Below are 27,452 nucleotides of genomic sequence, written 5' to 3' on the forward strand. Positions count from 1 at the left end.
GTACATGTAGCGTTGACCACTGAGTATAGAGCTGTGCAGTGAGTAAGAAACAGGTGAGCGTTAACCACTGAGTATAGAGCTGTGCAGTGAATAAGAAACAGGTGTAGCGTTAACCAGCGAGTATAGAGCTGTGCAGTGAATAAGAAACAGGTGTAGCGTTAACCAGCAAGTATAGAGCTGTGCAGTGAATAAGAAACAGGTGTAGCGTTAACCAGCAAGTATAGAGCTGTGCAGTGAGTAAGAAACAGGTGTAGCGTTAACCACTGAGTATAGAGCTGTGCAGTGAGTAACCCCCTTAAGAGACGTGTGTGGTGTTAGTCAGTTAGTCAGTGGGTAAAGTGCTGTGCAGTAAGTAAACCCCACTCCGCGACATCTGAAGAGAAGATGCTACACTCATGGGTTTTAACCTCCTTGCTAGCACACCCATCTCCCATGCCTGAGGTTGTGAGTTCAAGTCCGGTGCAGGACTGTGCTTGTCCATGCAACGCAGGATACACATACATACACACACACACACACACACAGAGAGAGAGAGGGGAGAGATTGGTCAACTTTTGTTCAAAAGTTTCTTTTCAGCTCTTGCAGCAAACTACTTGCTTAACGAGGGTCTATTGCCGTGACGACTGCATAGGATTCTGCCTGTTCCACCGGTTAGGGACAGCAGAGCCAATACGACTGCATCATAGGCTCTTGGATCGGTTTTCCGCATGTAGGGGTTTTCAATAAACTTAGTGAAGTGGCCATGAGCAGGCTTCATTGTTGCCTTGGCGCTGTGCCAGACATTAGTACTGTCCTCGATAATAGGTTTTAGTGGCAGCTTTTGAAGATGTGATTTACTGATAGTTAACAGAAGTAAGGTATACACAATGTTCTCACTACCTGACATCCACTTCAATAAGACATTTCTCCTGAGAGTGTCTGAAAACACACAAACACACAGATTGGTCATGATCAAGCCCACTTGATGCGTCACAGATAGTAATCAAAACCGCTGCATTTGCAGACCATTCATCAATAAGCAGACGTGAAAGGAAGACGTCTGAGGCGGCAGTAATAATCGGTTCAGCCTGACCTGCTCTCCTCAACATGTCTCCATGCCAACCACTCTGCTTATCCGTGTCTTACTGAAGAGCCCAAACAGATGCTGTGTTTGGCTGATGAGAGAGTGTAACAACATAATTACATCTGACATTCATTAAAGATCACAGGAGCATTTCTAGTGTCTGCCAACACACTTCATTTATACCTTAAATGCCATTTTGCATTTGCAGACACAGGCCATCTTTACCGTAATGTGAAAATTTGCACGGGCAAGGCCAAAGCACGGTTAGAAAAAGCATTCCTGAGGGAACAGCATGCTGTGTGCTTTCAGACAGCTGACAACCCACTGTCAACACAGACTGTGACAGTGGCAACTAAAACGACCTTGTTTGAGGTGGAAGGATCAGTCCTATGCTTGGTAGTTGTTGAAAACTGTTGAATTTCACTTGCTTCACAACCCCATGTTTGGGGGATCTTGTGCCTCTGTTGTGAGCAGCAGCGTGATAATCTGAGATCTGCACATAATCTAGGAGGGAGCAAGAAAGAGAGGAAACTGTGGATCGGCGTTTGGCAAGGCAGCCTTATGCAGGCGCTTGAAGGATGGGTGTAGTAACTGGAAACAAAATGTACTGAACCAGTTTGTTCTGTGTACCGAAGCTGCTAGATTTGGAATCCAGATTTAACATGAGAAGCACATACCATCTGGACCGTACTGGCACCAGTACAATGACAACAGTCTCTGAACCTTAGTAATCTATAAAACAGTAGAATATAACTGCATTTTAGAGGACATATGTTTTTTTTAACATCTGTGTTGAAAGCATAACACTACTTGTGCAGGCACGTTTCACCATGGTTAGTTAGTGTTCAGAGACCTCTGTATACATTTAATGGTTTGATTCGAGTGTTTTTTTTTTACATTAGGGATCAGTGAGATTCACGAAGAATGACACCTTATTTTCACCTAAAAGATAAAGTGCATTTCAAGTTAAACCTTTGGGGGATATGCTTGGTTGTGTAGTGGGAGGGAGAGTGTAGGTAAGAGCGAAAGAGGGAGGGAGGGAGGTGTACATTTCTTTGTTGGCGGTGCCCATCCAAACCGCAAATAACATCACAGGCACTTTGTCCAACCTACTTCATCCGCTACTGCTGCCAACCTTCGGAATTACAGACGGATGCTTCTCTCTGCTCCCGCTGCGAGCGAGCGAGCGCGCGCTGCTGGTGCTTCTTCTCTAAGATTTCTCCGCGCCGCTGCTGCTATTCTCACCATTTATTTCACAGTAATGGCAAAACGGGTCACCTCGTACAATTTTTATACGTTTTGTATTGAAATATATGGTTTCAACGGATTTCGAGGAAACATACACATCTCGTGAAGCCCTGGCTGACTTGACAACTGGGGGCAAAATCTCACGGTGTCCTGTACGCGGTCATATGTGAACCTTGGTCATTCTGGGTTTAAGTTTCACTTCTTACCCGACGAGAGATTGGGGAGAGCAAATATTTTCTGACTCCTGGGAAAGACGTGGAGCCATGGGTGAGTGACATGAATACATGAACTGTGATTTTAAAGGTAACTAAAACGTAGCCTATAATACATTTGCACAACTCGAATTTCCCCGGCAGTGTATAACAAGGGAAGAAGCATGCATATTCGGAATCATTGTTTAACTCTGTTGTTAATTTCAGTGGTTCGTGCGACTTCGTTCGTTTACACAGCAGAGGAATTAAGTTTTGCGTTTGTGCCTTTGCACCGTTTCGAAACGTGTCTTGTGTTAAATTCCTCTGTGTCGTTTGTGACCGTTGTGTTAATATGGGCAAGATAAGCTGATCTCCGACCAGCAAAGAGCATTATAGGAGTGATATTAGACGCGTTGAGGTTATAGCTTGCGAGTATACCTTACAGTGGCTGCACCTGTTGGTCCAATACACTCACAAGCGACGTCTGCAATTGAAATAACGGCGTCGGTGAATGCTGCTCGGCTTTATCATAAACATATTTAAACATATGAAAATTGCGTGCATATTCCTCTGGTGAGTTGAAATAATGTGTTCGTAGGGTGTAGTGTAAGCAGGATAGGGTATTCAAACCACTCACCGTTATGTAATGAATTGTGTTATATTTCACACCGAGTAGGCGGTATAGGAATCAGAAGTTGGCATCCATGTTCCAAGTGTTTTTCTGCGCTCGGCGTTCAAAGGCGAGGGATTTGTGCAGGTTTACACGGTGTCACTACATCTTTCTCCATGATCGTTCACTTGTCTGCATATGCGTTTTTTAAGCCTTGGCTGAGAAATCTTAATCAATTACACTATTAAACAGTTGGCCAGGCGCCTGCCACCACCCGTTTGATTTGCTGTAATGGAGTTATTTATTAGCATATGGTATATCATATTCAGTGCCTGCCCAGAGAAATGCCCGGGGTGCTTACAGATCTTAACCACAAACGAGCTGACTCAGGAGATGGTCAGACACAGATGTGGCCCTGATTTGGCAACCCAGTCTCTTCCCTTCAGCAGGTCTGCACTCATACTCTAACACAATAACACTTATCTTTAACCCCTAGACTAACACAATAACACTTATCTTTAACCCCTACACTAACACAATAACACTTATCTTTAACCCCTACACTAACACAATTACACTGATCTGTACCCCCTACACTTATACAATTACACTGATCTTTAACTCCTACATTAATACAAAAACACTGATCCTGTACCGCCCTCCTTACTGCATGATCACAGAATGACAATCCACTGAAGCAGAGCTTGGATGGGAAATGTATCGTCACTGAGGGCCGGTATAAATGCCAGCTTTTATCAAGGGTTCGTTTTATTTCATTTTATATCACAGAACTTGTGTGATGTGTGTTAATGCTAACGTGTTAATGTTAAAACTACATCAGCTAATGCCTCTCTTGCTGTTTTAAAGGTGCTGTGATTGTTTCACAGAATGTACTGTCCTTACAAAGCAAGTTAGTTTTGTTAGTGTCACATCTGAAATTTCAAGGTGGATTCCTGCAGGATCACAGGTGGCTGTCAAGTTATGGTTAAATCAAAACCTGTGTTACAGACCAAGGGTACAGATAAAAGACAGACATCAGATAGAACAGATTACATACAAAAATATAGCTGCAAGTGGCGATCCTCGGGGTCCAAGCATGTGAAATGTGGTCAATTGAGGCCAACTAAAATTGCTAAGTGTTTCTTGAAATATTGACATGTGCCAGTTGTAGCGACCCCTATGGATGATATTACACAACAAATATTTCTGGTTTTACAATCACTTTCGTGTTTTTGAAAATGTTCCAAGGTGGAAATGGGCAGGATTGAGTTCTTTAGATATGGGAGTTTTCAAGGAATCAGAGGAAAGAAAAGTTTTTGTTTTTTTAAATTGAACACATACAGTTACCAAGTTAAAGCTAAAACATAAGGGTGATATCACTTACGTGAGTCATTTGACCAATTTGGACTCTATGGTCAAAATTTGGTGTGTGTGTGTGTGACTCACGTTTTTTGCTGCCAGTCGTGTTTCGCTGGGGGGGGGGGGGGGGGGAGTTGGAACAAATACTACAGGGATCCAGAAGCTTTTCCTGCTGTGACCGAAACCCCTTACATTCACACAAATGTAAAGACCCTGAACCCCTTACATTCACACAAATGCAGCATCATACAGATTGCCCACAAAAGCACAATAAGAAATCACGGTTTAAGAAAAATACAAATGAGTGTCTGGGATTAGCAGCGTGTAGTACTGCACCTTCTGTTGGATAAGCCCAAGATGATTTCATTTTCACATTCATTAAGCCGGCAAATAAAAGTATACATGAGATTTCTTTGAACAGTGTGTGGCGCATTGACTCCTGCAGCCAAAAACATCCCACTTGTGCTTTGCCATCTAGGTCTCTAAGTAATATTGAATATTTCATGGCATCACTATAAGCTACTTGAAGTCTCGTATCTTGAAGTACAGTGGTGTGTAATATGCTGTGAACAGAGACATCCGTACAGACACACACACACACACACACACACACACTATACTGCACACACACACATCACGCGGCATTGCCGATAAATATCTTCATCATTTCATCTGTAATAAGATATTTGACCTGCTGGAGACCCGCGCTAAAGACCAGAGTCATCTGCATACATAAGATGGTTCACTAGAGCATTATCAATCATGCACCCACTATTAGAGGCTTTCACTTTCACTGGGCTTGGACAGATCATCAATATAAAGATTAAAAAGAACATGGGGACAAACTTCCTCCTTGTCTGACCCATTGCTAACCCGTACTGGGGCAGAGACCCTGTTGTCCCATTCTGCTTGCATAGTCTGGTGGACATACCTATAGGGCTGAACGATTAATTGCATTTGCGATTTAATCGCGATATGATAGAACGCGATTTTCTAACCGCAACGTTCGCGATTAAAAACGTGGTCTAAAAAAAATAAATAATAATTATTTTTTATTTTTTATTTTTTAAGATGGTACATTTTGCACACAGTGTTTAAAAAGTGCATGCCTTGTGTTTATTCTTACAATGACTTTGTTTAAATTACTTAAATGCACAGTAGCAAAGCCACCGATTTGTTGTTCTTGATTCTGTAATGAGCAGTTAAATAAAAATGTAAAATGTGGGAAATAATATTTTACAGTAAATGTATCTAATATTGTGTTGGTCATATTTAAATCATACATTACGATTTGTTGGGATTTTTTTTTTTAAATCGCATATTAAATCGCAATCGCAATATTTGGAGAAAAAATCGCAATTAGATTATTTTCCCAAATCGTTCAGCCCTACATACCACTCAGACAGCATTCTCAGAATGTGTCCGGTCACCCCTGTTTGACTCAATTTAAAAAACATCTTTCTATGATTAACACGATCAAAGACTTTGGAAGCATCAATAAAACCCTTGAGAACCGATTAGGTTTTACCGCTATATTTGTTTACCATTTCCTTTAAGGCAAACATACACAAGTCAGTGCTATGTTTAGCTTTAAAACCAGACTGGTTATCTGTGGAGTGAATAAACTCATTTCATCTTTGCAGCAGAATTCTTTTGACAGCATGCTGGCTAAAGCGATGTGCCTGCAATGATCCGGGCTGCCTACTGTGAAATAGTGTGTAATTTACTGTGATTAATTGACATGCTCATGAAGCTCGTCTCTGCCTCGTCCTGGTTCAACTGCGCTGATCAATCGGAAGAGAACGGAAACAACAGGGAATCAGGAAAGACTAGGGTTCAAGAGTATTACAAGAGTATTATTAGAGTACCCTGCATGAGAATACCGTGGTAACGGGACATTATGAGGCCACAGGACTCGTGGCTCGGGGCTACAATAGTCCCCAACCACACAGTGCCAGAGCCAATTATTAGAGTGACGTGAGCCATAAATCTCATTCACCAATCGCTGTAGTCCAGTGATCAAATTTGATTAAATGTGGGGTTTGGCAGATGGCGTGTGACCAGATGCTAATACTCTCAAAATCAAATCGGTAAATGGTTGAGATTATCTGGACAAACAGTGGTGGGGTTCGTGAGATACGTGTAGAAATGTTCATGTAGAAAAATGCAGTAGAATAATGCAGAAATACGGATCAGAAAAGACCAACAACAATACAAAGAATCCCAAAGTGCTACCACAGAGTCTTCAACAACACTTGTTAAAAGTCGAGATAGTCTTTTGGTCTTAAGGGCGATGACGCAAACACGCGGCTTAGTTCTGCACATTCCATTTAAATACAAACTGACATCTTTCTTTCTTTTTCTCATTTGTGCTCATTTATTTGAAAACTGCAGTCTTTTGATCTGAGCGCATCAACCGTTCAGAAATGCTTTTATAATCCTGTAGGTTGTCCTGGATTCCCAGCGGCTCATGCTGCTGTTACTCTTCAGTCCCTCTCATGCTGCTGTTCCTCTTCAGTCCCTCTCATGCTGCTGTTCCTCTTCAGTCCCTCTCATGCTGCTGTTACTCTTCAGTCCCTCTCATGCTGCTGTTCCTCTATAGTCCCTCTCATGCTGCTGTTACTATAGTCCCTCTCATGCTGCTGTTACTATAGTCCCTCTCATGCTGCTGTTACTATAGTCCCTCTCATGCTGCTGTTCCTATAGTCCCTCTCATGCTGCTGTTACTCTTCAGTCCCTCTCATGCTGCTGTTACTATAGTCCCTCTCATGCTGATGTTACTCTATAGTCCCTCTCATGCTGCTGTTACTCTTCAGTCCCTCTCATGCTGCTGTTACTATAGTCCCTCTCATGCTGCTGTTACTCTTCAGTCCCTCTCATGCTGCTGTTACTATAGTCCCTCTCATGCTGCTGTTACTCTTCAGTCCCTCTCATGCTGCTGTTACTATAGTCCCTCTCATGCTGCTGTTACTATAGTCCCTCTCATGCTGCTGTTCCTCTTCAGTCCCTCTCATGCTGCTGTTACTATTCAGTCCCTCTCATGCTGCTGTTACTCTATAGTCCCTCTCATGCTGCTGTTACTCTTCAGTCCCTCTCATGCTGCTGTTACTCTATAGTCCCTCTCATGCTGCTGTTACTCTTCAGTCCCTCTCATGCTGCTGTTACTATTGTCCCTCTCATGCTGCTGTTACTCTATAGTCCCTCTCATGCTGCTGTTACTATAGTCCCTCTCATGCTGCTGTTACTATAGTCCCTCTCATGCTGCTGTTACTATAGTCCCTCTCATGCTGCTGTTACTCTATAGTCCCTCTCATGCTGCTGTTACTATAGTCCCTCTAATGCTGATGTTACTCTATAGTCCCTCTCATGCTGCTGTTACTGCCGGTACAGGAGTAAATGGCTCTCATTCACAATGCATACAGAGGCATGTTCTCATCAAACTAGAGACCGGAGGGCTAATTATCCTTCTTTATTTCTGTAACATGAGTCAGACTAACGAGGGTAATTTAACTTCATATCATGTGTGGATGGTCTTTGGTTATGCTCCTGCGGTGCACACCATACTGTCAGCTTCGAAAGGGCAGCAGCCGCAGTCAAACACGAAACAAAGAGAAAAATCTCTACGTCAAATCTGACTGCGCTCCTACCCTCAAAGCCAAACACACATTTTGGTATGTTTGGAAGATTGCTGTAACAGAAGACAAGGTTTGCCCTGAAAACGGGGGGTGGGGGTTATAGAGCTGCTGGTGTGTGAGCGCTGATTGTCCAGGGTCTTTTAATGAGTGTTAGGGTCACTGTGTTTCCTTTGGCTAACACAGCGACAGGATCGTGAGGCAAGGCAGGCTGCCGCCAGGGGCGAAATATCCGCTGGTGCTCCTGGCAGGCTGTGTGCGTGTGTGTGTGTGTGTGTGTGTGTGTGTGTGTGTGTGTGTGTGTGCCTCCACCTCAGACCGCGGCCTCAGCAGCGCTGGTGCTCCTGGCAGGCTGTGCCGGTGTGTGTGTGTGTGTGTGTGTGTGTGTGTGTGCCCCCACCTCAGACCGCGACCTCAGCATCGCTGGGCTACAGAAACAGACATGCATTAGCCTCAGACGAGAGTTAAGCTCAATTAGCAGCCGCCCTGCACATCAACTCATCTTTGTGAGGAGAAATGCAGAGAAGTGATTGCGCCCTGGGGGTGACGAGCTGACAGAACATCATCTCATAATTCATCTCTCCTCCTGAACACGCCCCCCCCCCCCCCCCCCCCCCCCTCCATCGCTTCAGAGGTTGTCACTCTAATCATCTGTTCCACCCGTGGCTGACTAGAGCTACAGCAGCACTTCCATGTCTCTGGGCCGCTATGAGGGCTGTTGAACACACACACACACACACACACACAGCATTCATTTTCTTTTCCCCCCTCAATCTTTGTTGATGCAAAGGGTCCATTTCTCCTCCCAATGTAAAGGCATGGTTGCCGGGGGCTTCGTTCCTTAATTGATCTCTCGTTTATTCAGATGATTTATTCATTAGGATGCATGCAGCCTTGGCAGCTGTGTGAGGGTCGGGTTTTTACTCACTGGTTGTTACCCAGCAAAGGCGTCATTCCCTGGTGAACCACACACACACACACACGCACACACACACACACACACTCACTGGTTGTTACCCAGCGGATGCGTCATTCCCTGATGAGCCATGCCCACCCGATCAGCCGGGTCCTCTGAGGAGCGTCTGCTGTGCGTGAGTCACACTGTAAACCAGGTCTTCAGCATACGCTACCTCTCTCCACACTCTTCCTCTTTACAGTAAGTCCCACTGGAGTAATTCACTGAGCTTGTGTAGTGGCCCAGACTCTTCCTCTTTAAGTCCCACTGGAGTAATTCACTGAGCTCCTGTAGTGGCCCAGACTCTTCCTCTTTAAGTCCCACTAGAGTAATTCACAGAGCTCGTGTAGTGGCCCAGACTCTTCCTCTTTAAGCCCCACTAGAGTAACTCACCAAGCTAGTGTAGTGGCCCAGACTCTTCCTCTTTAAGTCCCACTGGAGTAATTAATTGAGCTCCTGTAGTGGCCCAGACTCTTCCTCTTTAAGTCCCACTAGAGTAATTCACTGAGCTCGTGTAGTGGCCCAGACTCTTCCTCTTTAAGCCCCACTGGAGTAATTCACTGAGCTCGTGTAGTGGCCCAGACTCTTCCGCTTTAAGTCCCACTGGAGTAATTCACTGAGCTCCTGAAGTGGCCTAGACTCTTCCTCTTTAAGCCCCACTGGATTAATTCACTGAGCTCGTGTAGTGGCCCAGACTCTTCCTCTTTAAGTCCCACTGAAGTAATTCACTGAGCTCCTGAAGTGGCCTAGACTCTTCCTCTTTAAGTCCCACTAGAGTAATTCACTGAGCTCGTGTAGTGGCCCAGACTCTTCCTCTTTAAGCCCCACTGGAGTAATTCACTGAGCTCGTGTAGTGGCCCAGACTCTTCCTCTTTAAGTCCCACTGGAGTAATTCACTGAGCTCGTGTAGTGGCCCAGACTCTTCCTCTTTAAGTCCCACTGGAGTAATTCACTGAGCTCGTGTAGTGGCCCAGACTCTTCCTCTTTAAGTCCCACTGGAGTAATTCACTGAGCTCGTGTAGTGGCCCAGACTCTTCCTCTTTAAGTCCCACTGGAGTAATTCACTGAGCTCGTGTAGTGGCCCAGACTCTTCCTCTTTAAGCCCCACTGGAGTAATTCACTGAGCTCGTGTAGTGGCCCAGACTCTTCCTCTTTAAGTCCCACTGGAGTAATTCACTGAGCTCCTGAAGTGGCCTAGACTCTTCCTCTTTAAGCCCCACTGGAGTAATTCACTGAGCTTGTGTAGTGGCCCAGACTCTTCCTCTTTAAGTCCCACTGGAGTAATTCACTGAGCTCCTGAAGTGGCCTAGACTCTTCCTCTTTAAGTCCCACTGGAGTAATTCACTGAGCTCGTGTAGTGGCCCAGACTCTTCCTCTTTAAGCCCCACTGGAGTAATTCACTGAGCTCGTGTAGTGGCCCAGACTCTTCCTCTTTAAGTCCCACTGGAGTAATTCACTGAGCTCGTGTAGTGGCCCAGACTCTTCCTCTTTAAGCCCCACTGGAGTAATTCACTGAGCTTGTGTAGTGGCCTAGACTCTTCCTCTTTAAGCCCCACTAGAGTAATTCACTGAGCTCGTGTAGTGGCCCAGACTCTTCCTCTTTAAGTCCCACTGGAGTAATTCACTGAGCTCGTGTAGTGGCCCAGACTCTTCCTCTTTAAGTCCCACTGGAGTAATTCACTGAGCTCGTGTAGTGGCCCAGACTCTTCCTCTTTAAGTCCCACTGGAGTAATTCACTGAGCTCCTGTAGTGGCCCGGACGCTCCCCTGGCAGCAGCAGAGAGGCCAAGGGGCCTGAGCGGAGTCATGTGAGGATAGCAGCCAGCCTCCGCGCTCCTTCACAGAGGGCATTAGCTCATACTGATGGTCCCTTATCCAGCCAGTCTCCGCGCTCCTTCACAGAAGGCATTAGCTCATACTGATGGTCTCTTATCCATTAAGCCTTCCACTAATGATCCGGCCCCAGGGAAGCCACGCACTGTGCTGTCTATGCCTGCGTCTGTGTCTGTGTGTGTGTGTGAGAGAGTGTGTGTGTGTGTGTGTGTGTGTGCGTGTGTGTGCTGTATTCCTCAGTGGGTGAGTGTGTCTGTGTGTGTGTGTGTGCGTGTGTGTAGGTAGAGGGAGTCAGCTGGAGGATGGCCTTTAGCTGCGCCGAGCTACTGTACGGACAGGATTGATGTATGTGTAAACAGCACCACACTCCTCAATGGTCTGTGGCTGGATGTTACCACACGCCTCATTGGTCTGTGGCTGAATGTTACCACACATCCCTACTTGGTAGGCAGAAGCACAGAGCGCAGGCACTCATTTCTCATGTGTGAGTGTGTGTGGCTGGTGTGTTTATTTCTCATGTGTGTGTGGCTGGTGTGTTTATTTGTATGTGTGTGTGTGGCTGGTGCGTTTATTTTTATGTGTGTGTGTGGCTGGTGAGTTTATTTCTCACGTGTGTGTGGCTGGTGCGTATTTTTCTCACGTGTGTGTGGCTGGTGCGTTTATTTTTATGCGTGTGTGTGTGGCTGGTGTTGCAGCCAGCAGCAAAGAGTACAGTGAAGTATAATTAATTTAAGTGACATTTAGAGAGACCTTTTTTTAACATACTTCAAAACATTTCCATACGTGCTTGCAAATGTGATTTTATTAGATACCAAGGATACTTTCTGCATTTTCATAATGACCACAATTCTTTTAGACACTAGATTACAGTGGAGCTCATTGACAAGTGCAGCAGAGTGCTCTGCTGTTTATGAAAGTCCACTAAAATTGAACTTTATCCAAAGCACACTATTAAGTAATGCATTATTATAACACTTCTATTTTTCCTGGTATTATAATTTAATAAGTGCATTAAATATCAATTTAAGTATAGTGCTAATTAGTGTTCTTAAGTACATTTAGAGTACTACTGAGGTAGAAATGTACCTGTAATTAGTACATTTGTAATATTTTTTTTCTCAAAACAATAATGTGCTATAAATGTACTTGCTAATATTCAAGAACAATTTTAGTACATTAACATATACTTCATTTTCCCCCGGGTGTGAAAGAGCGGCTGATGCATGCTGGGAGACGCCTGGCTGATGCATGCTGGGAGATGCCTGCTGCCTCTGAATGGCATTTTGTTCTGAGCTGACAGCGGACGTGAGCGCGAGCGTGATCGTGAGCGTGAGCGAGGACGGCTGTCATATTAAGTGCCTTCGCTCATCATTCATGTTGAGGAAGCTCCCTGTAAAAATATAAATGTGACAAAGTCTTTTATTGACAAGTTTGTTTGCTTGCAGTAAAAGCGCAATGACTCAGAGTTTGTTGCCTGTCATCACCATAGACAAAAGAAAACTTTTGATTTATTTTCAGGGACATCAAACTGCACCTAGACTTGAGCTTAGCGCAGGCTATCTTATGGATGATTCATGTTGTTACTGCTCTTGTTGTAATGTTCGGTTCAAATAAATGAGCAGAAATGAAACAGCGTTTTCCCTCCTGGTTTTCTTTAAGTACATGTCAACCTTCAGTATTAATGGGAGCGGAATCTCCAAGGCTTTAGCAGTCTCTACCTCCACTACGTATGTGTGTGTACAGCTTTCTAACACCTTTGCTGCATAATGTAAACATGTCTCTACCTCCACTACGTATGTGTGTGCAGCTTTCTAACACCCTTGCTACAGAGTGTAAACATGTCTCTACCTCCACTACGTGTGTGTGTGCAGCTTTCTAACACCTTTGCTGCATAATGTAAACATGTCTCTACCTCCACTACGTGTGTGTGTGCAGCTTTCTAACACCCTTGCTGCATAATGTAAACATGTCGGCCTACATGTCTGATGAGATGCGGTTCATTCCAAGCGCGAGTGCTCAGTGAGGGCCTCCCCTGTGTGCTGCCGTGTGTGTGTGTGTGTGTGTGTGTGTGTGTGTGTGTGTGTGTGTGTGTGTGTGTGAGGGCCTCCCCTGTGTGCTGCCGTGTTTTTAAGACGCAATCACAGGACAGAAATTACATGATGCAGAGGGACATGAGGGTGAATGTGTGTGTGTGTGTGTGTGTGTGTGTGTGTGTGTATGTGTGTGCTGCCGTGTTCCTGAGCCACAATCACCGGACAGAAATTACATGATGCAGAGGGACATGAGGGTGAATGTGTATGTGTGTGTGTGTGTGTGTGTGTGTGTGTGTGTGTGTGTGTGTGTGTGTGTGTGTGTGTGTGTGTGTGTGTGTGTGTGTGTGTGTGTGTGTGTGTGTGTGTGTGTGTGTGTGTGTGTGAATGTGTGTGTTTGTGCTGTATTCTCCAGTGGTGTGTGTGCTGTATTCCCAAGTGTGTGTGTGTGTGTGTGTATGTGTGTGCTGTATTCCCCAGTGTGTGCGAGTGTGAGTGTGTGTGTGTGTGTGTGTGTGTTTGTGTGTGTGTGTGTGTGTTTGTGCTGTATTCTCCAGTGAGTGTGTGTGCTGTATTCCCAAGTGTGTATGTGTCTGTGTGTATGTGTGTGCTGTATTCCCCAGTGTGTGTGAGTGTGTGTGTGTGTGTGTGCTGTCTTCCCCAGTGTGTGTGAGTGTGTGTGTGTGTGTGTATGTGTGTGCTGTATTCCCCAGTGTGTGTGTGTGTGTGTGTGTGTGTGTGTGTGTGTGTGTGTGTGTGTGCTGTATTCCCCAGTGTGTGTGTGTGTGCCCTGTATTCCCCAGTGTGAGTGAGTGTGTGTGTGCCCTGTATTCCCCAGTGTGAGTGAGTGTGTGTGTGGGTGCTGTATCCCCCAGACTGAGCACCCTCTCACGGTTCTCTCCTTGTGGCTCTGCAGGGCTCCGGGTGTGGGACGGCTGGCTGTCATGTCTGCTCCTCCACGCCTCCCTCCTCCCCCTGCTCGGCGCGGCGGCGGAGAGAACCTGCCCCAGCACCTGCCGCTGCGAGGGCAAGATCGTCTACTGCGAGTCGGGCGCTTTCCAAGGGACCCCCGAGAACATCTCGTCGGGCTGCCAGGGCCTGTCTCTGCGCTACAACAGCTTCCTCAGCCTGCTGCCCCACCAGTTCGGACACCTCAACCAGCTGGTGTGGCTCTACCTGGACCACAACTCCATCAGCGCCGTGGACAACCAGGCCTTCCAGGGCCTACGGCGGCTCAAGGAGCTCATCCTCAGCTCCAACGGCATCGCCCACGTGCAGAACGGCACCTTCTACAGCGTGCCGAACCTGCGCAACCTGGACCTCTCCTACAACAAGCTGCAGACTCTCCTGCCGGGGTACTTCCAAGGGCTGCGGAAGCTCCAGACGTTACACCTGCGCTCCAACAGCCTGACGACAATCACCCTGCGGACGTTCCTGGAGTGCCGGAGTCTGGAGTTCTTGGACCTGGGGTACAACCGCTTGCGGACTCTCTCCCGCACCACGTTCATCGGCCTGCTGAAGCTCACGGAGCTGCACCTGGAGCACAACCAGTTCTCCAAGGTCAACTTCTTCCTCTTCCCGCGGCTGCTCAACCTGCAGGCCCTCTACCTGCAGTGGAACCGCATCCGCTCCGTCACACAGGGTTCCCCCTGGACCTGGTACACCCTGCAGAAGCTGGACCTGTCCGGGAACGAGATCCAAACCTTAGATCCGGACGTGTTCCGCTGCCTTCCTAACCTGGAGGTCCTGAACCTGGAGTCCAACAAGCTGAGCAACGTGTCCCAAGAAGTGACTTCAGCCTGGATCTCCGTCACCATCATTAATTTAGCGGGCAACGTCTGGGACTGCAGTGCCAGCATCTGCCCCCTGGTGGCCTGGATGAGGAACTTCCGGGGCACCAAAGACGCCACCATCATATGCAGCAGTCCAAAGGCTCTCCAGAGCGAGAGAGTGATGGATGCTGTGAGGAACAACACGATCTGTGAGGAGATCGTGACAGAGATGCCAACCTCTCCTCCTCTGCCTCCTACCTCCCCCCCCCAGTGCTTACCACCCGCCCCCCCCTAGTGCTAACCACCCGGCCCCGCCCCTGTCACCGCCACCCTGAGAACCCCCACAAAGCCACCCGCTGCACCCCCCATCCAGCGGCGTGTCCCCCCAGCGGTGGTCCCGGTCTGGAGCAATCAGGAGCCTGCGCCGCCCCCCTCCCCTCCCCCGAGCGGCCCCTCCTTCACGCCCGAGCCCGACTTTGAGCACATGACCTTCCACAAGGTGGTGGCGGGCGGGGTGGCGCTCTTCCTGTCGCTGGCGCTCATCCTGCTGGTGATCTACGTGTCGTGGCGCCGGTACCCCGGCAGGCATGCGGCAGCTGCAGCAGCACTCTATCCGGCACAAGCGGCGGAAAAAGGCCAGCGATCCGCCCGAGCACAGCATCAACTCGCAGCTGCAGGAGTACTACCTGAGCTACAACCAGGCCAACGCAGAGACGCTGGACTCGCTGGTGAACGGGGCCTGCACCTGCTCCCTCTCCGGCTCCCGCGAGTGTGAGGTATGACCCGCCCAAACCCAACCGCTCTGGGGCAGTGGAAGCGTTGCTGCCCCCCCCCCCCCCCCCCATACAACCCCTGGCCACCCGGCCACTCCAGATCACCAACTGAAGTTTACATACTGTGATTTGATACAACTGGATCAGCTCAGAGGCTATATCCACACACATAAACTCCAAACATGCACAGGCTAGTTCACACACATGCACAGGCTAGTTCACACACATGCACAGGCTAGTTTACACACATGTACAGGCTAGTTTACACACATGCACTCCAAACATGTACAGGCTAGACACACACAAGAGCAAATTGGCTGTCCAATCCATAATGAATGTTCACAACAGACGCAGACCTGTACATACTACAGATATTTATTTTATTTTTTTAAATGAGGATTTGAGGTAAAACACAGTTATTCAAATGTGACATCCGTATTTTAATTCCATCCATAAATGAATGTGGTAGAAACATGTATGTTGTTAAATGTTGTGAGAACCTAATGAAATTAATATTTTTTTTCATTGCAATGTTCAACTTGGCTCTCATGTCATGTCAGGTGTTTGTGTTTTCCTTGCATGGGTGTTGAGATGCTGTGTGTAGATGAGTCTTCTCCACCCTCATCTCTGGAGGCTGTGGTCTCTGTTTTGTTTACCGTTTGCTTCGGTCACATGATCAACTCATTTCACAGGGATGTATGGCGGTCGTGGCAAAACGCTTGACTCTTGAAATGTTTTTGTTTTCCATTCATAAAACCATGTGTATGGATGGATTTCTGTATGGAATCATGTCTTTGTTTACAGTTATGCTGTTGTTTTGTGAAATAATGTATATAGTTGCATAAGTTAATAAAATAACACTTGTACATCTACAGTTGAAGTGCATGTTAGATCCGATGTCATTATTAGCCATTATGAAATACCCACATCCCAAAACACAAACATTAAATGTGAAATTTATATACAATATATATAATCATACCATACCCACAGAAATGTACAAACATGCATACAGTACACACACACACACACACACAGACACACACACACACACACACACACACACACACACACACACACACACACACACACACATCTCTTTGAGAATAACCCTAACACACCCTACACCAGCCAACCCTTCCACTCTAAAGCCCTGAGAGACTCTACTCCGTACAAAACTGAACCGGCTGAATTTAGATGCAGAGTGGGGGTAGGGGTTGGGGGTAGTTTATCAGGGCCAGGGGTGTTAATGTTAATGGGTGGGGGTAGTTTATCAGGGCCAGGGGTGTTAATGTTAATGGGTGGGGGTAGTTTATCAGGGCCAGGGGTGTTAATGTTAATGGGTGGGGGTAGTTTATCGGGGCCAGTGCTGTTTATTGAGGTGAGGGTAAGGGTTAGAGAGGGAGTTAGGGTGAGAGCTAAGGTTAGGGTGAGAGTTAAGGTTAGGGTGTGGAGTTTAATGAGGGTTAGGGTGTGGAGTTTAATGAGGGTTAGAGTGTGGAGTTTAATGAGGGTTAGGGTGTGGAGTTTAATGAGGGTTAGGGTGTGGAGTTTAATGAGGGTTAGGGTGTGGAGTGTAATGGGGGTTAGGGTGTGGAGTTTAATGAGGGTTAGGGTTAGATCTGCCTGAGCAGAGCAGAATGGGTCTGTGGGGAGACTGTGTGTGAATGCGAGTCAGAGTGTGTGTGTGTGTGTGTGTGCGTGAAGGCTGGTCAGAGTTTGTGTGTGTGTGTGTGTGCGTGTGTGTGCGTGCCACCACGGCACTTCTCCCTAGTTTGGGTGGTAAATTATTTAGTGGGCAGGGTGCAGTGTCCCGTCTCTGTCTCTGTGTACACGTGTGTGTGTGCGTGCGTGTGTGTGTGCGTGCGTGCGTGTGCATGCGTGTGCATGCGTGTGCGTGTGCGTGCGTGTGCGTGTGTGTGCCCACTGGTTTCTCTCCCTCTTTGGAGAACTTTTGAAAGTTCTTCATCACTCAACCCCCTGCTGTGTTTACATAACCCGACCCAGTACCGGTGCGACCACGGGCCAGTACCGGCGCACACACGGGCCAGTACCGCCGTGGGCATGACCCTGCACAATACAGCACACTGGCAGGGTGCCTTGTGCTTCTTTCTGAAGCAAACGAAAGATTCCAGAGGGCTCTGTTCCAAGTCCATAATATGCCTGGCATAATGTATAGGCATGACCTATATGGTGATGTATATCTGGGACGTGTGTGTATGTGTGTGAGTGTGTATGTATGAGAGTGTGTGTGTGTGTGTGTGAGTGTGTATGTATGAGTGTGTGTCTGTGTGTGTGTGTGTGTGTGTGTGTGTGTGTGTCTGTGTGTGTGTGTGTGTGTGTGTGTGTGTGTGAACGCGCGTTTGTGTGTGTGTGTGTTTGTATGTGTGTGTGAGTGTGTGAGTGTGTGTGTGTGTGTGTACTGGTGTGTGTGAGTGTGAGTGTGTGTGTGTGTGTGTGTGTGTGAACGTGGGTGTGTGTGTGTGTGTGTACGTGTGTGTGTATGTATGTGTGTGTGTGTATGTGTGTGTGTGTGTATCTGTGTGTGTGTACGTGTGTGTGTGTGTGTGTGTGTGTGTGTGTGTGTGTGTGTGTGTGAGTGTGTGTGTGTCTGTGTGTGTGTGTGTGTGTGTGTGTGTGTGTGTGGCTGAGCAGAGAGAGTCTTTCTGCTGCAGTGACTTGGTGGAGTAATGTGTCTAGTGTTCTCTGGAGAGGGAGTGATGTTCATCGGCCAGAGTGTAATATGGTGCAAGTGGATGAAAGTAAATATAGTTTGAAAAGGGTAAAAGAGTTTGTTACATTATACATGTTTTTAAAGATGTAATGGCGTCTTTCCAGACGGACTGTTTATCCTGGATGAGGACTGAGACTTCTGAGTGGCTGATTGCCTTCATCTCTACTCTGTCCTTTCTGAAAAATACAGTCTGGACGAGCCATACAGAGTCTTGTTCCCTGTCAGTCAAGTTGAAATGACAGAGAGATTAAGGCTTATGAACACGCACAGCCATGTTTTATGAACAGTAGTAAGTCTTATGAACATGCACAGCCCTGTTTTATAAATAGTATTAAGGCTTATGAGCAGGCGCAGCCATGTTTTATCAATAGTATTAAGGCTTATGAAGACCACAGCCATGTTTTATAAATAGTATTATGGCTAATGAGCCATGTTTTATAAATAGTAGTAAGGCTTATGAAAAACCTTTTAGGAGACAGAGCTGAAGAGCATTAGCTGCCTCCATTGTGCTCATGCAAGTGTTATAAAAACCCTTCTGGGAGAAGCCCCCCAACACACACACACACACACACACACACACACACACACACACACACACACACACACACACACACACACACACACACACACACAGAGACACACACACACACACACACACACACTTATGTTAAATGTTCATACAATCTTTTTTTAAAAGAGAAAAAAAGGCCCCAGTCTCCGGTAACCGTGTTCATAATTGCTCATTGTCAGCCTGGAGGCTCAGATGGCATGGGCTCCAAGCAATCATCTGGATTTGACGCATAACAGTAATTCCATAGTCATTTTATCAGATTGGAGGCATGCCTGTTGATAATGAGCGGCGGCTCCAATTGCCAGGAAACTTGTTAGAGATTTCCAAAAGCTCAGGGGTATACTGCTCGCAGCCTCCATTCATGCACAGATGCTATTCATTTTCACAATTAACACACCAGCAGATTGATGCTGTTAATGCTTGGCACAGACAGCAAAGGCATGGACTGTGTTTGAGCTTCCCAAAAAATCTCATAGTAACTAACTCCTCTCACCTCGGGTGTCAGGGGGCACTCTGTGAAGACCAGCACACTGAAGGAGGTGTGTGAAGGTGTGTGAAGAGGTTTATTACCAACCTTAGACCAGCCCACTGAAGGAGGTGTCTGCCTGCAGTAGTACACACCACCACTGATGCAGGTTTTCAGACGCAGGCAAGACAGAGCAGCTCATGTCACATTGTGAGAGGACACACCACCCAAATTCCTCATGTCACATTGTGAGAGAATACACCACCCAAAGCCCTCATGAGAAAATACACCACCCAAAGCCCTCATGAGAAAATACACCACCCAAAGTCCTGCAGTGCTCTAGAACACTGGCATAAACCCTCTCTCCCTCTCCGTGTCTCTCTCCCCCTCTGTGTCTCTCTCTCTCCCTCTCTGTGTCTCTCTCTCTCTCCCCCTCTCTCCCTCCTTCTCAATGTTTCTCTCCTCCTTTCTCCTTGTCTCCCTCTCTGTGTCTCTGTCTCTCTCTGTCTCTCTCTTATTCTCTCTGTTACTCCCTCCATCATCAGTCTGTATATGTGCGTGTAACTGCCTATCTGCCACACCTCCTTTTTCTTGGCTTCGTCTCTGATCCTCTTTGGTTCTGATAGATCCTCTCTGGCCCTAATAGATCCTCTCTGGTCAAAATAGATCCTCTAAATGTCCTTTTCTCTGGTTTTCTCTCTTTATTTCACTCTACCTCTCTGATTTACACTCTCTCCATCTGCCTCTCCCTCTCTTTTCCTCTGCCTGTCTTTCTCCCTCTCTCATTTTCTCTCCATCTGCCTCTCCCTCTCTCTGCCTATCCCTCTCTCTCCCTCTCTTTCCCTCTGTCTCTCTCTCCCTGCACTGCTCCCACGCCTGCTCCCCCAACCAGAAAGCAGCAGGGAGAGAAGGAAATTAAAGTGGGCATAGAAGCGTGTCTGAATCCATCCAGGATTAGGAGTGCAGATTAAAAACAAACTCCTTGCCAATGCGTTAAGGCTATTTATATATCGGGGAGGTATCAGACTTAATCAGAAAAAGGGTGGATGGGTCGAGCTCGTGACCCATCCAGTAATTAAACACAGAGTTAATCTCCGTCCTCCGCGCCCGCCAGCAGGCTACTCATCCCAGCCCTCTCAGTTCTGGCGGCCCGCTCCAGAGCGCCGATCCATAAAGCAATGCCCCCCCCCCCCCCCTCCCGCCCCGCATGCCAGCACTCTTCTCCCCGACAACATCAAATCAGGACAGCTAGCAGGCTCTGGCTTTGACTGTATCTCTGTGTCTTTAGCTGATCCCTGTCCATGTAGCTGATGTCTGTGCCTCAGAAAGAGACACACTTTCACCGCTCCTGACGTTACCTTGCCCTGACACGATGACATCATCACTACTCACCTTAAGAAAGCGTCTCACAGATCAGGGCTGGTTTGCAGTGGGCCATGGGATCACAGGATGAGACAGCAAGATCAGATAGCCTAGAGAGCACAGACCCTGTCCTGAATGTCTTTGTCTGTTATATTTATTTTTAAGATTGTGTTACACCTATAAGGTCTTTTACTAGTCTAGAGAGCAAGTGGACAGGATCACCCCAATACTCAGGGTCTGACCAATCACTATCATGGGCACTGCCCCAATACTCAGGGTCTGACCAATCACTATCATCAGCACAGGGTCTGACCAATCACTACCATGGGCACTGCCCCAATACTCAGGGTCTGACCAATCACTATCATCAGCACAGGGTCTGACCAATCACTATCATCAGCACAGGGTCTGACCAATCACTACCATGGGCACTGCCCCAATACTCAGGGTCTGACCAATCACTATCATCAGCACAGGGTCTGACCAATCACTATCATCAGCACAGGGTCTGACCAATCACTACCATGGGCACTGCCCCAATACTCAGGGTCTGACCAATCACTATCATCAGCACAGGGTCTGACCAATCACTATCATCAGCACAGGGTCTGACCAATAACTATCATGGGCACTTCCTCACTGGTGTCACGTTTTTGCGAGAGATTATTTGATGTCCTGAGGTTGTGATGTGAATGTGACCACACAGTGAACATCCTCTGATATTATCCATTCCTATTGTACAACATGACTGGTGTGTCTTCTAGCCAACACCCCATGTCAGCCTCGCCAGCTCCAGTGGCCTGGTCTCTCCCTGGCCTGATCTCTAGCCATGTGCTCTGCATGGGAGAGTGACTGCAGTATAGCCCTCAAATTAGACGCCATGGCTGTGGGAGAGGTACATGACCTTGTGAAAAGCACAATTATAACTGCTACTGCACGCTGTCCTGAGAGATCCAAGCCATCCTGACACAGACAGTCTGATCATTACAGCCTGGGTTCCCCTGGCAACGGAGACGGTTCTGAAGACCCATGCTGGTCATGTCCCCACGGTCCGCGCTGACACTCAGCACTGCAGCGAAAACACTGGTTTGACCCACATGCTTCTTTCATCATGGCTGTTTTTCTTTTTCTCCATTAGTCTGTGTGTGCATGTGTGTGTGTGAGTGTTTATGCAAGCATGTGTGTGAATGTGTGTGTAAGGGTGTGCGTATGTAAGCGTGTGTGTTTTGGATGAGCACAGTTACTTGTCATTTTAAGTGTGTGTAAAACCATGCCAGGATGCATTTGTGTGTGTGTGTGTGTAAAACCATGCCAGGATGCGCTTGTGTGTGTGTATAACCATGCCAGGATGTTGTTTGTGTGTGTGTATAACCATGCCGGGATGCGTTTGTGTGTGTGTGTATAACCATGCCAGGATGTTGTTTGCGGTTGTGTCTGTCAGCATGTGCCCAGCCCACTGCATCTCTTGTCAGTCTGAGTGACATGCCGTTTGGACATGTTGACATGTTTATTTTGCTTTCAGCAGAATTGAGGTGCTCCCTCAGTCCATTAGAATTATGTGTGACACACACTGGCAGACATCACAGACAGTGGCAGGCACAGACTTTTCTCACACACACGTCCTGATGGGACCGTGTAACCGTAAACACATCCCTCTCTCAGACGCAAACACACCCCTCTTTACACAGCCACAAACACACACACCCCTCTACAGCCACAAACACACACACCCCTCTACAGCCACAAACACACACACCCCTCTACAGCCACAAACACACACCCCTCTACAGCCACAAACACACACACCCCTCTACAGCCACAAACACACACACCCCTCTACAGCCACAAACACACACCCCTCTACAGCCACAAACACACACCCCTCTCTACACAGGCACAAACACACACCCCTCTCTCTACAGCCACAAACACACACACCCCTCTACAGCCGCAAACACACACACCCCTCTACAGCCGCAAACACACTTCTCTCTACAGCCACAAACACACACCCCTCTTTACACAGCCACAAACACACACCCATCTACAGCCACAAACACACACCCCTCTCTACAGCCGCAAACACACACCCCTCTACAGCCACAAACACACTTCTCTCTAGAGCCACAAACACACACCCCTCTACAGCCACAAACACACCCCTCTCTACAGCCACAAACACACTTCTCTCTACAGCCACAAACACACACCCTTCTCTACACAGCCACAAACACACACCCCTCTACAGCCACAAGTCCAGTCCATTAGACAGGCAAACACACCTCTCTCTACAGCTACAATGTCCCCACTGCTGCACACGTCCCCACTGCTGCACACGTCCCCACTCTCTACACTGAGACAGGCCTGCAGATGGAGGACCTCACAGGTTTAACAGGGATCTGCCATAGCAACAGGGATCTGTCATAGCAACAGGGATCCGTTCTTATGATCTATGTTAAGAGAAAGCATTCCCATCTTAATGTACTGAAACAGCTTTGGCCCACTTAAATCTCTCATATAAAATTTGCTATTTGTCAGGATCTGCTTGAAGCTGCAAGGCTGCACAAGGTTCCATATTTTATATTTCAGCTAGTCGTGCAAACAGAGCTCTAGTCGTGCAAACACATGCAAACACACATGTATGTATGTGTGTTGTGTACGTGTAAGAGTGTGTGTGTGTATGTATGTATGTATATTGTGTACGTGTGCGTGTGCGTATGCATACGTGTTGTGTGTGTGTGTTTAAAAGTGTTTGTGTGTAAAAGTGTGTGTGTGTGTGTGTGTGGCTGCCTGTAGCTGCTCGCATTAAGTTCAAGTCACTTATGCTTGCCTACAGAGTGCTTGATGGTTCTGCTCCCACCTACCTAAATGCTCTTGTAAGGGCAAATGTTACACCCAGGATACTGCACTCTTCTAGTGAGCGTCGTTTGGCACTGCCGTCTGTGCAAGTACGGCAGTCCACACTATTCTCATTTGTAGTTCCACGTTGGTGGAATGAACTACCTAGCACTACCAGAGCAGGGGCGTCCCTCTCTACCTTTAAGAAGCTTTTGAAGACCTAACTCTTCAGAGAGCACTTCCCGTCCTAACTGGCACTTCGACTTATATTTCTTATGTAAAGTAGTATTTATTGTTACACCAGGTTCTATTGCTCTTAGCTTGACTATTCTCTCCCTTGTACGTCGCTTTGGACAAAAGTGTCTGCTAAATGTGTGTGTGTGTGTGTGTGTGTGTGTGTGTGTGTGTGTGTGTGTGTGTGTGTGTGTGTGTGTGTGTGTGTGTGTGTGTGTGAGTGTGTGTGTAAGATTGTGTGTGTGTACAAGTGTGTGTGTGTGTATGGAGGGTATGGCTAACACTGGCCAGCCTTATCTGAGGTATCCTCAGCTGATGTAGAGAAGTGGCTCTCCAGAGACCAGAGAGTGTGTGTGTTGTGTATGTGTGTGTGTGTGTGTGTGTTGTGTATGTGTGTGTGTGTGTGTGTGTGTGTGTGTGTGTGTGTGTGTGTTGAGTATGTGTGTGTGTGTGTGTGTGTTGTGTATGTGTGTGTGTGTGTGTGTGTGTGTGTGTGTGTTGTGTATGTGTGTGTGTGTGTGTGTGTGTGTTGTGTATGTGTGTGTGTGTGTGTTTGTGTGTAGAGCAGTGCGGTGACCCCCCAGAGGCCCTCATGGGGGAGAATAATTAAGGGCAGCAGTTCAGCCTTTAATCTGCATTTAGGCCAAATAAGACCATTTAATCCCAGTTAGAGCATTGCACAAAATACACAAGCCTGCTGATTTATGTATTAATGAGTAATTACTTATGCCTCTTCAGAATACGGATGGATGGAGATTAAACTCGTTTTTTTTTCACTTCACGAATAAATGAGTTACTTACAGAGCAGCGAGAGATTGTAGAAGAGACTCAAACTCCCATATAGAGACCCTGTACAGGAAGCAGAGAGACAGGAAAGGCAAACTAGCAGAGAGACAGGAAAGGGAAACTAGCAGAGAGACAGGAAAGGGGAACTAGCAGAGAGACAGGAAAGGGGAACTAGCAGAGAGACAGGAAAGGCAAACTAGCAGAGAGACAGGAAAGGCAAACTAGCAGAGAGACAGCAAAGGGGAACTAGCAGAGAGACAGGAAAGGGGAACTAGAAGAGAGACAGGAAAGGGAAACTAGCAGAGAGACAGGAAAGGGAAACTAGCAGAGAGACAGGAAAGGCAAACTAGCAGAGAGACAGGAAAGGGAAACTAGCAGAGAGACAGGAAAGGGAAACTAGCAGAGAGACAGGAGTAGTAGAGTAGAGTAGTAAAGAGTCTAGTAGTCTAGTAGCAGAGCGAGGCTGTTGCGTGAGAGGGGAACTAGTAGAGAGTCTAGTGGTAGAGCGAGGCTGTAGCGTGAGAGGGGTGTCCCAGTCTTTAATCAGCTGAAGGATCTCCATCCAGACCCATACGGTTCAGCTCACAGAGAGGACGTCCAGTTTGGGCCACTGCAGATAGCCCTCATTAGTATGCAGGACATTGTTGCAATTAATTTAATGTCTGGCTAACGGGATTGTGTACGCATGACCTCTGCATGACCTCTCCATGACCTTTGCATGACCTTTCCAGCTAGAATGAGCCACACTGAAATGTAAAGTTGATGAGCTGGCATCAAGTGTGTGTATCTCTATCCACCTTTCTCACAGACCTTACGTGTTCATACTTCATAAAGGACAAGTGTGTGTATCTCTATCCACCTTTCTCACAGACCTTATGTGTTCATACTTCATAAAGGACAAGTGTGTGTATCTCGATCCTCCTTTCTCACAGACCTTATGTGTTCATACTTCATAAAGGACAAGTGTGTGTATCTCGATCCTCCTTTCTCACAGACCTTACGTGTTCATACTTCATAAAGGACAAGTGTGTGTATCTCTATCCACCTTTCTCACAGACCTTACGTGTTCATACTTCATAAAGGACTAGTGTGTGTATCTCGATCATCCTTTCTCACAGATCTTACATGTTCATACTTCATAAAGGACAAGTGTGTGTATCTCTATCCTCCTTTCTCACAGACCTTACATGTTCATACTTCATAAAGGACAAGTGTGTGTATCTCTATCCTCCTTTCTCACAGACCTTACGTGTTCATACTTCATAAAGGAGTTTCATCCTCATCTCACCTCCAAATGCACTTTGAACAGAACAAAATAATGCAGCTAAACAAAAACACAACTGTTATTTTGCAATTTAGGAACATTATGTAATGCAGCCAAAATAAGTAATTACTCTATAAAACTCTTTGTAAACACATAAATCCCATGACTACAAATTAAATTGTACAATGAAAGTCTGAAAGTCTGGATTTACTTTCAGTGTTGAGACAGCTGGATTTAACACGGAGTAGAACTGTTCACACAGTGTAAGATAACCATACCTTAGGCTCATAATATAGTATAATCAAAAATATAATTTCAATCTTTTTGATACAGGGTTTCTTATTTAAAGTTTATCATTGTTGCTATCTAATGCCGTAGCATGTAACTCTTTAGTGCTGAGTATGCAGAAAACCAGCAGAACTCCTGTCTGTGGTGATGGCTAGCTCATGCTAAAGACAAATATCAACTTTAAGAACAGTTATTCTTAGTCCGACTGAGAGGATGACAAAGTCAGGCCATTAACAGTGACACAGATATATGACTGCGGAAACAGAATTGCTTTATATATCACAGCTGTACACAAATTGTACAGCAGTTGTGTTTAAATTATTGATGATGAATGCAGCCACTATGGGGTCTGGTGTTCAGTATCTGCTACTGGTGATGAATTATGCACACGGCACTGGTGATGAATTATGCACACGGCACTGCTTGATCTAATTTGTTTTCTTTGCTTCAGGCTGAGTACCCGAGCAGCAGACCCTTACCAGGTGCCTGGGTTGGAGACATCCCCACCATCCACTGACCCAACCACCAAGTGACCCAACCACCCCCTGACCCTCACCCTGACCCAACCACCCCCTGCCCCTCACCCTGACCCAACCACCCACTGACCCAACCACCCACTGACCCTCACCCTGACCCAACCACCCACTGACCCTCACCCACTGACCCAACCACCCACTGACTCAACCACCCACTGACTCAACCACCCACTGACCCAACCACCCAGTGACCCAACCACCCCCTGACCCAACCACCCACTGACCCAACCACCCACTGACCCAACCACCCACTGACCCTCACCCTGACCCAACCACCCACTGACCCTCACCCTGACCCAACCACCCACTGACTCAACCACCCACTGACTCAACCACCCACTGACCCAACCACCCACTGACCCAACCACCCACTGACCCAACCACCCACTGACCCAACCACCCACTGACTCAACCACCCACTGACTCAACCACCCACTGACCCAACCACCTACTGACCCAACCACCCACTGACCCAACCACCCACCCACCATCCACTGACCCAACCACCCACTGACCCAACCACCCACTGACCCTCACCCTGACCCTCACCCTGACCCAACCACCCACTGACCCAACCACCCAGTGACCCAACCACCCACTTGGGATACAGACCTGCACCTCAGCAGATGGACCTCAACAATCAACGCAACAACTGAGAACCTGGACTTCAGCTCAATCGCAGGCTGCAGCTTAGCACCCTCCACCCACTGGAGCACATGTGACCCCCCCCCCCCCCCACCCACCCACTGGAGCACATGTGAACCCCCCCCCCCCCTCCACCCACTGGAGCAAATGTGGGGCTTAGGCTCAGCTCAGCTCTTGAGTGCCAAAGTGGGGAGACGAGGAACTGAGAGACGAGACGAGACGAGTCACAGAGATATGAGACGTTGGGATGCACTATCGCCCTG

General features: G+C 47.2%; 1 protein-coding gene across 1 annotated transcript; it reads left to right on the forward strand.

Annotated features, from left to right (window-relative positions):
- Window positions 1-1,564: 1,564 nt before the first annotated feature.
- lrrtm4l2 (leucine rich repeat transmembrane neuronal 4 like 2) lies at window positions 1,565-26,525 on the forward strand. The gene is given in 4 exon segments (XM_042708319.1): window positions 1,565-2,578; window positions 13,837-15,275; window positions 15,277-15,468; window positions 26,460-26,525. Coding segments are annotated over 4 exon segments (1,701 nt in total). The 5' UTR covers window positions 1,565-2,574.
- Window positions 26,526-27,452: the final 927 nt, after the last annotated feature.

The sequence above is a fragment of the Clupea harengus genome, chromosome 7 (genome assembly GCF_900700415.2).
Source record: "Clupea harengus chromosome 7, Ch_v2.0.2, whole genome shotgun sequence".
In the NCBI taxonomy this organism is placed as follows: domain Eukaryota; kingdom Metazoa; phylum Chordata; class Actinopteri; order Clupeiformes; family Clupeidae; genus Clupea; species Clupea harengus.